Source organism: Citrus sinensis, chromosome 2, assembly GCF_022201045.2.
Source record: "Citrus sinensis cultivar Valencia sweet orange chromosome 2, DVS_A1.0, whole genome shotgun sequence".
NCBI classification, from domain to species: domain Eukaryota; kingdom Viridiplantae; phylum Streptophyta; class Magnoliopsida; order Sapindales; family Rutaceae; genus Citrus; species Citrus sinensis.
The window spans coordinates 5,520,716-5,533,224 of record NC_068557.1 but is presented as its reverse complement, the minus strand read 5'-3'; the positions used below and the strand labels follow the sequence as shown (position 1 = coordinate 5,533,224).

At 30.5% G+C, this 12,509-nt stretch overlaps 1 protein-coding gene across 2 annotated transcripts; it reads left to right on the top strand.

Annotated features, from left to right (window-relative positions):
* Positions 1 to 5,668: 5,668 nt before the first annotated feature.
* On the top strand, positions 5,669 to 8,257 carry LOC102611262 (MYB-like transcription factor EOBII). 2 transcript variants are annotated; one of them, XM_025094629.2, is made up of 3 exons: positions 5,669 to 5,898; positions 6,027 to 6,182; positions 7,774 to 8,257. In XM_025094629.2, the coding sequence occupies exons 1-3, from the start codon at positions 5,763 to 5,765 to the stop codon at positions 7,974 to 7,976; spliced, it is 495 nt and encodes a 164-aa protein (XP_024950397.2). In that variant the 5' UTR covers positions 5,669 to 5,762; the 3' UTR covers positions 7,977 to 8,257. The 2 variants fall into 2 exon arrangements, with proteins under 2 accessions (XP_024950397.2, XP_006470308.2); XM_006470245.4 differs by having other exon boundaries at positions 5,670 to 5,898; positions 6,027 to 6,156.
* The last annotated feature ends 4,252 nt before the right edge of the window (positions 8,258 to 12,509 follow it).

The following is a 12,509-nucleotide window of genomic DNA, read 5'->3' as shown; positions in this document are numbered from 1 at the left end:
GGACATATGTAAAATATCGGGGATAGGTACGGGGAGATTGGTCCCCTCCCCATTGCCATCCCTAGTGGGGTGAGTAAGTAATTAATAACAATAAATCTATCTGTATTAAGAAAAATTATTATCCTAAGTCACAAGAAAGGCCGCGTCACTTAAAGAAAGGGTGGATTTTTTTTCAATTGGTTACTTCTTCTAATTTGGACAAGCACCAAAGATTTGACCGCAATTGAAAACAAAACTTCTTCTGGTAATTATTTTGAGTCAATTTAATTAAAGATTTAAGTTAATATCGATTGTCATGTAATGATCCCATGCAATATGCATGAATGATCCATGCATGATGAAATTGATGATCATTCATGCTTTAGCCGTCAGACGTAATTAATTGAGAAAAAAAAAATTATCGATAAAACCTCTACTGTTTGTCTAAATTTATCCTTTTCCCCTTTATATATTAAAACTATCACAATCTCTCATGTAGTTAAAAAACTGAAAACTTTTAACATTTTTTTGTCTTTTACTATTTTAACACTATAAATGTTTACTGACTCATAGTGGATTTCACTAAGTTACATGTAAAATAGAAAAAAAAAGACAGAAAAAGAAAAAAAGGTTGAATGCCACCAACTTTTTAACAATGGAGTTTTTAATAGGTTTTGAAACATGAGGAACAGTGATTAATTTTTAAAATTATGGGTGGTTTATGATATTTTCATTAGTTGCTTCTATGATTCGACACAATATTGTTCAACTTCGATCAATTAGTGTGTGTGTGTGTATGACATATAATTAATTTATTTTAATCTCATAAAATCATTATATGAGTTGTCTTAACTAAGGATAGTTGGATACAGCTTAATCAATAGGGATCCCGCTACGTTACGTTAATCGTAACGTACATCCACACACAGCAATAGTTCTTATGATAGGATCTGCTACTATTACTGTGTGTGACGTATGTTACGATTAACCTAACATACCACCAGCCAATCAATAGATGATTATATATTAGCCACAAACTGTACATGTAGTTTGGAATGTGTCATTTCAGTAATCATAAAGATCATAATGAAAAGAACAGAGATCATTGGTCACCTTCACATGCCCTTGCCCTTATCCTTGCTCTTTCTGTCATTGATAGACATCATGAAGCATTTTTAGCCACTTAATTTTTATCATTAATGGTCATAATTACTTCCAACTTTTTATTCTATTTATAAACAAAGGAAAACAACTTACCTTAAAAACGTGATGTTTTGTACAATTTGGTTTAATGACACTATAAACTAATAAGTGGTTCTAAACGAAAATGAAAGATATTTCTCAAATATAAAAAAATACAAATTTTATTTTGTTAGATATTTTATTTTATTATATATATATATCCGCAAGAAAATTTCATACAAACGGAGTTAAAAGACATAAAACACAAAACAAGAAATAATGCATTTGAAATTCATATTTTTCTTATCTTATAGTTTCGTGTCCATTTTAATTTTATGAAGATGTCCGCCTGTGACTCACTACTATCATCACAGAAAAAACAACTGAATCTAAAGAGATTAAAATGTAAATAATCATTTTTATCTTTGCTTCATAGTTGTTTTCTCTCCAGTTTCATATTTAAAGTTGTAGTTTTCAAGTAGTTTTCTTTAACTAGATACTCAAGTTCAAGTCCTAGAAGTAGAAGAGATAAAGCTAAAAAAAATTAATTTAATTTTGCCCACCCTCCTATCATTTTAGAAGAAAAAAATCACAAAAATTACATCTTAAATTAGAGGCATAATAAACATAATTAGAAATCATAAGAAAACATATTTTAAGAAGTGGGCTTAGGCCCTAAAGCTCCACTTGTATGAGATTGGGAGAAGATTTTGTGTAAGTAGACAATAGACTAGATCGGACTCTAATAAATCAAATTAATAATATTGTAGAAAAATAAGTTTAAACCACAATTGAATAATAATGTATAGGTGTTAAAAGATTTCTGATTTGTTAGGCAAGTTTAAATTAAGAAATAATAATATTATTTTTATAAAATCAATGGTTATGTTATGGATTCTTTTTTTTTTCTTTGGAGAAATATGTTATGGATTCTTAGAAAAAGAGAAACGAGATTAATTTCTAGAATTTCTCTAAGGTCGCATTTGTTTCTAGCCACCAAACGGTTTTGCTAACATTATTAGTAAAGAGTCCATAAAACTTTTAACATGAAGTGTCAAAATTGAATGTGATGGGATTGTAAAGTTAATGAAGAGATTTTTGTGTTCAAATGAGTGGTTAATAATACCAGTTTCAATTAGGCATAAGTCTTGGTATTAATAAGACTGTTTTGGTCTTGGTATCCATAAGCATGGGTCCAAAGCATGTTATTTTGTCCCTTCATTGTACTCTCTTCTTTAGCCTTTCTACCGGAGTCCCGACTTTTTAAGACCTAACTTGAAAATTAAGTTCTTACTCTTATTCTTTTCATTATACATTTATACTAAGATCACAGCTGCAAATATATAACTTATTCAACAGTTATTTGATAAAGAACATATACTTGTACTAATTTTTGCAAAAATACTATTTAAATTAACGCTAGAACAGGAGTCCAACAATGAAAATATCCATCTGTTTTGTGAGCAACATCTATTTTTCCCACCTTCAAAGAATTAAAAAATCGTTTTCCAAGTTTCTGATGGTATCAGTCTGAACGAATGTCGGATGCTCAGTGATCTGCTATTTCTTTTAATGCAAATCTACACAAATAATGGCTGAAGTATATTTACACCAAATTTCAGTTAGGCTGGTATAGCCACGAAAGTAAGTGTTCTTGGTTAGGGATGTCTTCTTTCTTTGGGATATTTTCATGAAACTAAAATCTCTGAGGTATGCCATAATATAAATGTTAACCATTCATGTTTTTGTTTTTGTATCTTAATGATTATTTCCGAGGGCAGTTGACGTTATTTCCGACTGTAATTCTGTTTAAAATAGATTTTTTTTCTTCAACATTGGAAATTATGTTTTTTTTTTTACTTAATACGACGACGGTTGATGGTATGAATTTCTTAGAAATAACTTTTTTCAAGGACATTTATGTATTTTCGAAGTTATTCGCCCTTGAAAATAATCGTTTTTCTTGTAGTGGTAATTATGATATATTAGTACTATTTAGTAATTAGCTATTGGCTACTTATGTTGTTATTTTTTTAAACAAACAGTTATGCTTTAGTTTAATATAAGCTTTTATTATAATTTTTGAAATGGACAAATACATAATTTGATTAAATTAAGGTCAGAACCAATAATGAAATATGAATTTTTAAATTAATTATTTTTTCAAAAATTAATAGAGGATTAAGTATCAACGGAAATTCATTTTAATGTTAAGAGATCCCCAAACTCAGCCCTCAAATGATTGTAGAGAGGAGATAGGGTCATTATGGGGGTGTTAGCTTAAATTTGGTATGGGGAGGTCTATGCCAAATATTTATCAGGAGTTGATAACTGCCAAAGCAAAAACCAAATCCTAGTTTCAATGGTTACTATTTAAATATTTAATTAATTTTTATTTTAACTTAAGAAATCTTATCAACTAAATTAGTTCGCACCCACACTCATATTATTTATTCATCATTACGTAAAATTTCAAGAATTATGCTAAATTATGGGGCTATGAGATGATTAACTTAATAATTAATAGAGACGATACAAGATTTATTTCCGCTTAAGTGATTGAAACATGAGATAATTAGCTTCAAGTTGGATGAAATCTGCCAGTGTTCAATCCTTTCCGGATTCCTTTTTTTTCGCTTTACTTCGTAGGCCTCAAAATAGAACCTTTTCTTTCTAATATTTTTAATATAAACACCATATGATATGATGTTTGACAATATATTACAAAAAAAAATTATATTTACCTTTTATGTAATTAAGCAACATCATTGTTTTATTACTTATGACAATCATTTTATTAATATTCATTACTTATTATTTAAAAAGAAAGGAAATTGTGAGGCTTCTAGTCAATAATGATCATGTTGGCTTTTTCAGCTTCGTAGGAAATGTATTTATTACACACACACACACACACACACACACACACACACACACACACACACCTTGTAATTTTTCGGTTAAAAAATTATTTGATTAATTATTTTAATCAAATTATGCAGATAAACATATTATTTGATTAATTAAATATTTACAAAAGTATACAAATATTAAAAAAATGATTGGAATTTTGTAAGTAAAATTAGTTGATTAGTTAAATATAAATGAATAATATCTCTATATTGTTATTTACCAAAACATCCATCAAACAAAACATTTTAACTAATCAAAATTCTCTCATGATCAGATTTTGTACCTAGTGAAAATTTAAGTGGTGATTGGTGGTTAATAAATAAAAATAGATAATGAAATTAAACCCTACCCACACATTGAAGAACAATACTTGACATCATAAAATCTAAGTCCCAACTAATTTGAATCTCAATCATGTGGCATTCATTTAAGAGATGAGCGACGCATAGTATTATGACCCAACTTGAGACTCAAATGTTAGTATTCCTAACATTATTGATCACTAAACAACACATATCATGATATTTTTAAAACTCAAGAGAGCTTAGATTAGGAAAGAGTCTTAATTTCATTTTAACATTATACCTTGTAGCTTCTCCCTTAACAATTAGAAAACATTTTTATTCCACAACAACAGCTATCACTTTTTATCCATTCCACCTCACTATCAAATCAAGCCTTAAGAGTGCTTATGAACCCTGTGATAGCATTATATATAGCCCCGCTCAATAAGCACTCCCGGGTGTGCTCTTGCGACGATCATGCATTAAATACTACGTCGATCAATCCATAAGATGCAATTATTCATTGGTGAATCCATAAGATGCAAGCGTTCTATAATCTACATTAATTCTACGGTCTAATATTATTGTTAGGATTTAGGGCACACGCAATTAAGTAGCTGTTAACAGACCCTTGATTTGTCAACCCCTTGTTCGCGTTGATTATGATTATTTTACGTACATTTTTATTGTATTTCTACAGGCATATGGTTCAAGAATAAATTACAGTTGAATAACTTTGAATAAGAAAAAACTTCGAAGCGTATATGTAGATATGGTATATTGTTGTCGCCATGCATGCGATAATTAATATTACAGCACTGAGTTAAGTTTTTAAAAGCCTTATTAAATCTCGTGAAATTTCACAACGCACACTTTTTTAATTGTGTTTTGTTTTATTTAATTATGTTTTATTTCGTGTTTTATTTTAACTCATATTTTGAGAAATTTAGAATTATATTTATGACGCAATGGAGCCCAGCCGTATATATTTTTCCACCTTTTATTTTCATTTTTTTTTAAAGAAGTACTTGAAATTATTTATGCATATGTCGAATTATATATTCCGTGACACGTAAAGGAAACGGCGTGTATAGGTGGAAAAAATATTAACCCTAAAGAAATTATAATTTGTCGTACGTCGTAATGCATGCAGTCATCATGTAGTTAGGGTTTATCATGCATGTATGTATAGTCATTAAGATATAATTAGGTTAGAATTTATGTTATAATTCTGTTGATTAGCGAGTCAATTAATATCAATAATTATCTTAGACTCACTCTATAAAACCCGCAGCTATCTCATTCTTTCATTTATGAATTTTTACACAACCTTTCTCTTCCTCTTCTTTCTTCTTCTTCTTCTTCTTCTTCTCCTCCTCTTAATTTCTCTATGTAAATTAAGAGATGGATAAAACTCCATGCAATTCTCAAGAAGCTGAAGTCCGAAAGGGGCCATGGACCATGGAAGAAGACTTGATCCTCATCAACTATATAGCAAATCACGGCGAAGGCGTCTGGAACTCACTTGCTAAAGCAGCTGGTATTTAGAAATTTTTGGAAACTTAGCGCGCAAGAAAAAGAAAATATAGAATTTTTTTTTCTTTTCCCTTTTTGGGGGTTACGCCTGTGAATTAAATCCACCTTATTTTTGGTTATGTTTTTTGGTAGGCCTAAAACGTACCGGAAAGAGTTGCCGGCTCAGGTGGCTGAACTATCTCCGACCGGACGTTAAGAGGGGGAATATTACACCAGAGGAGCAGCTTTTGATCATGGAGCTTCATGCCAAGTGGGGAAACAGGTTAGTATATATATACAAGACAACAGGTATAAATTTTGGCTGCTTCTTTCTACCAACCCCTCAGTTTTTTTCTTTATTGTTGGACGGGTTTAATTTCAGATTTCAAATTTAGATTTTTATAGAGTTTTGATTGAGAAGTACACTTTTCAGAGACCCTTTTTTGTCCTCGATCAAGTCCTCCATATGAGAGAGCCAAAGAGAAAATTTGTGTTATTAATTCATGGCCGCTAAAAACAAATTGATGCACATGCCCAAGATAAAATCATTTCACATGACTTGTTTTTTAATTTTGATGGCTACCAAATTCTATTAATTTTCTCCATAAAAGATCTTTATAGATCTATAAAACATTGAATATTTTTTTTTTCAAGAGTGGATGATAGAAATTTTGCTTTAAAACGGTGCAAACATGATTTTGCTGTCAGCCTCTCTCTTATTCTATCCATGGTGATCCTGGGGCAAAACCATCAGATCCATTGAAAAAAACAAAAAATCACAGCAATTGTAATTAAGGGTGCTGAAGCTTTATTACAATTTTTTTTTTCAAAATTAATATCATAAACACGTATTTTAAAAAAAAATAAAAATGACATCTCTGTCTTTTCCTCTCATGTATCGACGGCTGTCATCATTGCAATCATGTGCTATTTTGGAGTGAGATCCATGAAGGATGATGGCTCCCGACTCATATGATACACAATTTTCTTATAAAAAAATTAAGTAAATAATAAATGATTATCTAAAACTTCTTATATCTATCTATCTAATATTATAGGTATTTTTTTAGTAATAAATTCCAAAATTTTGGAAAGACTCTGAATGCTCTGGATACCTAATATTACAGCTAGCTATTCGTTTTGGATTTGTGAAGTCACCAAATAAAAAAAAAAATTGGCAATGAAACTTTTCTCTTTAAGGCAGAACCCATTTTAATACATCACATGTTAAAGAGAAGCTCTTTTACTTTTGTTTTGAAGCGGACGCAGGCCATATTGCTTCGGCTCTCTGGGGCAAAGTCCATTTCTTTTATTAATTAGCTAGGGTGTCTATTACTCCCCATAAGATTAGGGTTCGCCACAAAAGTACTGCCTATTTTTTTTTTTTTTTTCGTTTTAGATGATCAAAATATCTTCTCGCACTTGGCTCGATATATATTTTTTTGCATCCCCAGTCTTATTCGGTAGTTTTAAATAAATTAAAATTGGGAATTTTTTTTTTCAACCATGGAAAAAAAAATTCTCTTGAGCGGAAATGGGATTTAATTTTCATCAGGCAATACTTACAAGAATATTTTATACCGTGAACTGATTCAGCTTAATAAGGTAAATGAGGAGGATCCTAATCTTCTCCGCCCCCCCAACCCACCAACACGTGCGGACAATTTTTTTTGTTTTTACTTTTCATATTGGTTACTAGTCTAAGTGCATAACTGTTACACACATATCAGAATTCTCTCTTAATCTAACCTTTTATCTGAGAAAAATAAATCGGTGTATTTGGTTGTATGACAACTTATTACACACCCTCTTAATCAAAAGTTTAATAATTCAAATATATGTCATTTAGCAAAATAATAATTCGGTTATTATTTGTCACAAATTACTCGACTTGATGTAGGTGGTCCAAAATTGCAAAGCATCTACCAGGAAGGACCGACAATGAAATTAAGAATTTTTGGAGAACCAGAATCCAGAAGCAAATTAAGCAAGCAGAAACATTTTCAGGGCAAAGTTCAGAGGCCAATGAGCAAGCAAGCTCAAGCCAAATGTCCACTGCTGCATACACGGTGGAAGATTATTCAGCACCACAATATCCATTAAACAATAATATGGATCCTCATCAAGCTTTTCCATTAGATAATATGGCACCTATTCCTTCTGAAGTTAATGAAAACTACTGGAGTATGGAGGATCTCTGGTTATATAACGGGGATTAAGCATCATGATTATTTATATGCATGGGTTCGAGTTATGATTTTGGATCCTTATAATATTAGCGGGGCTTAAACTTTTATCTTTAGTTATATCTATGGCTTGTAATATATAGGACCTTATATATATATGTGTTGATATAGCAGATCTTATATATATATATATATATATATATATATGTATTTATATAGCATCCCACTTATATACAGTGATGAGAAAACTTAACATTGTGTGTTTTAAGAGGATAGAGAGCCTCATCACTAAGGTTTCAAAAATATAATTAATAAAATAAATAATTTTAATCCCGATTAAACAGAGTATTTCTAGGTTGAATGACATTTTGATACTGTGTTAATTATTAGTCTTAATAAAAAAAAAAGTAGTATCAGTAATAATCAATAAGTGTTACACTGTAACATAATTGTGAAATAACAAATTGTCAAGGTACTTGGACATGCACATGTGACATGAAAATAGATGCATGCATAGCCATACAAGTTACCAAAGGAAACCAATAACCGTTCGCCACCTAGACGGACAAGCTAACTATTTTTGGCACTTCACATTAAAGCTTTTAAATAATACCTATTTTTGTGCATGTCCATGCAAAACTGAACTCCGACGTGATCGGCTAATTAACACTTGCACTGGCCGTAAGCAATCTCTTCACATGCTCGTCAAAAACTCACCCACTTATCTAACATGTTACCACATGGTTCTCTTTAGATTAATCACCCTCATTCTTAATGTTGCGATGATTATCATCATTTAAGCATTGTATTAACGACTCATAATCGCGGCATTTATCATGCAATAATGTGTTAAAGAATTTTGGCATGTGATACAAATGGAAGAGTGGAGGGAATATTTATTGATGAGATGAAAATTGACAATGCACTAGATATTGCATTCACAGAGTACCGAACATTGACTTTATTGTAAGCAACCAACTTATTCAAATGAAGGAGTGAAAAGATAAATAGAAGCTTCATTTCATCGGATTGTGCACTGTCATATATGGGAAACGATAAAAGAGGGCGTCGCTTTGGGAGCTTTCAATGCTACTCACAAGTCATACTCTAAAGGAACAGTCTTATTTCTCAGCCACACATTCATTCAGTCACATGTTTTATGTGCAAAAAAAAAATAAAAAAATTATCTCATGTGAAGGATTAGGAAAAATCACATGATGGGTCGGCCATTTAGATGATTCCACACAAATGACAACGTGGGAAATGTGTGTGCGTAATAATAAGTGCTTTTAATAATTTTCCATCGATCCGTCAAAAGATGGAGATGAAAGCAAGCGCATGTTAATTAACATGCACGAACGCCTTATCTAAGCCCGCTAGCTAGTCCAATTCAAGCTCATTCGAACCAGCCGATAATTACTTGTAATGCTTCATAAGCAATAGCCTCGGTAAAACCATTGATGCATTTCTTAGAAGTCTTAACTAACATAACAAACACGAGGATGAGATTGATCGGCCGGCAGCAAAGATATCAACATTGTATCAGAATATCAAGTCAACTCGCAATAAATACTGTAGAATTCGACCGACAAATTTAATGTGAAACTTTGAAAATTAAAATGTAACCTTTTTTTTTATATAGAAAAAAGATAGGGCTTGATGAAGCTAAAAAAATTTAATCCCTATTCGAACTCGGCGATTAACTAAAGAAAACTGTTTAAAAATCATTCATTTAAGCCACTGAGAGCCCAATAAAATAAATAAATAAATAAATGTTACTTGTTATAAGTACATGCTTGTAATGCATATACCTTAAGAAAACTCAAGGATCATGCTCTATAAAATCTCCAAAGGATGAGCGTTTCAAAAATTATTTTGGGAGTTTTTAATTGGAGGATGGATGATTGAGATGAGTCAACTATGCCAAAAAAGGAGCATTGTTAGGCAAAACGATGGATGACCACTACTTGTTAACATGTGAAGTGATGATGAATACGTTGTGAAATACGTGACATGAGATTAAGAGAATAAGAGTCGTTGTTCAGCAAGGAACGTCTTCCAATTTTCAAAGAGTAAAATTAAGTACGAGACATGTCAATAAGTTCTATTCACATATGTACGTATATGCATGTGCTTGGAATTAATTAATTGTTCTTTGCTGCGTCATAATCTTAAATTCCTACTCTTCTCTTTTTCTTTTTTCTTTTTAATGTTATCTGTTGGGTAGTTCTCTTGTTGATTCCGTATCTAGAACTTATTTATGAAGAAAATATCACATAGTAACCTCAAAGCTAACAACGCAATTGTCATTCAACTTGGATAAGTTTAAGGGTCAAGAAAAAGACTCGAACAATTAAAGAATTAAAGAAAAAGAAAGTCAATTTAATAACGAGGAAAAGGACTGCTCTCTCCCTTTGTTTTTGAGAGATGAATTGCGTGCAAAAATTGAAAAACGGACGAACGTAATATATTCAAGTGATTTTAATCAATTTTCATTTATATAAAAAAAAAATAAACCAAATAATAATAATTGTCAAGGATCAATGGGCTCTCGTGTGAATTATGACAACTCCTCGTGCGAGAGGCCGGATTTGGCAAATGATTTTGTGACTGTAGTTTCAAAGTCAAAAGTTTGCGTGAAGCTACAATCCCCACTCGAGGTCGAGGTACGTTCCTAAAGCTTTGTTCGTGAGAGTCCTTTTTTAAGAATTGTGTGGATGGGTTTTCTTCTCCTTTCTTTTTGTTGGTGCTAAATATTCTTTTAAGGGTAAGTAGGCATGGCAATGGGTGCCACCCACACCCACAGTGAGTTTATCATTATTAAATTTAAATCTGCACAAAATTTAAATTATTAAATTCACCCGCAACCCGCAGTGAGTTTTAATTTTTTTAAAAAAACTCATTCGTTACGGGTTCTGACAATTATCAAACCCGCAATGGTATCCAATAAATTTTTTACAGGTTTTTACATTTAAAATCACAAATATTCAATATATAAATTTATAATAATAACCTCAAATTCCACATAACATACTCAATTTTAAATTAAACCAATGTAAATGAAAAATTAAAATTTCAACATCAATCCATAACAATTTCTCAAATTTAAGTATAAAATACACAAATCCTTTAAAAAAATCGCAAACTAATATATAAAAATAACAATTATATTTCATATTATCATTCAACACAAGCTCCAAGACAATATATTCATTTCATTCACCATTATTAGCACCCATCCAACATGATGCCTACAATAATGATTAAGATTAATATTTTCCAAAGAATAATACTTTTCAAATATTAATTCAAAGAAAAAAATTATAATAATGAAATAATTCATGCATTAAGTTAAAAAAAAAAAGACCATACAAAAACACTTAGGTTATTTAGCACTTTGCATAATTGCATTATTTTCTTTATATATTTTTTAGATTTAAATATTTTTTAATTAAAATTATTTTAAAAAAAGATTGCGGGTCTAGTGGATATCCATGTGGGTATCCGCCGGATATTGGAGTAATACCAAACCCACCCGCATCCAAGTGCGGGTTTCAATTTGTAATACCAAACCCGTCCGCAACCCGCAAAATTATCCACAACGAGCGGGTTTGAGCAGGTTTGTGTGTTTGCGGGCGCAATTGCCATCCCTAAGGGTAAGGTTCACTATGTCCTCCCAGAATGTATTTCTACTCCTTTTACTTAATATTTCAATAAATCTCCTTGCTTGCCTTGGATTAATTAGAAAATTCTCTTATGCGGAAGAGAATATGCTTGCAAGAATTTTATTCTAACTACTCTTGGAGATACTATTCTAACTTAAATAGTTAATATTTGGTAAATTTTCGTTTAGTACTTTAGTTCTTATATTGTTAAAAAAAAAATCTCAATATACTTCATATTATTAAATATGTTGCATTTTGGCCCTCACTTTTTTCTCTACTTTTACAATAATACCTTAACAACAGTATGCTTGACAATATTTAAGTTATCTATAAAAAAAAATAATCAGAAATTAAGTAATAATTATTTATGAGCAAATTAACCAATAAATATAAGTAGGAAAGATCTAATATTTTTGTACATTTACAACAATCTTGCTAATAATTATTTATAAATAAATTAATGTCAACCAACCTAAAGTAATGTTTAATATCTATGCAACAATTTTACAATAATTGTATATAAAAATTTAATTTACCAAATTAATCCTAAGAGTAAAATAATAACATAAAAAATTTGTATCAATTTTTATTTTATTTTTAAGGTTTTTTTATGAATTAATATTTTTTCTTTTCATTTATATTCCCAATAATATTGTTGTAAGGGTATTGTTGTAAAAAAAAAGAAATAACAATTAAGGGTAGGAACATAATATATTTAACAATATGGGTGTCTTAAGGTGATTTTTAAAAAATAAAGACTAAACCGAATCTTAAGTCAAAATATA

Bases quoted from the DNA above. Each gene is read 5' to 3' on its own strand.
- LOC102611262 (XM_006470245.4), top strand. From the start codon at position 5,763: ATGGATAAAACTCCATGCAATTCTCAAGAAGCTGAAGTCCGAAAGGGG. The intron at 5,899-6,026 runs GTATTTAGAAAT...GTTTTTTGGTAG, and splicing joins CTCACTTGCTAAAGCAGCTG to GCCTAAAACGTACCGGAAAG. The intron at 6,157-7,773 runs GTTAGTATATAT...GACTTGATGTAG, and splicing joins CATGCCAAGTGGGGAAACAG to GTGGTCCAAAATTGCAAAGC.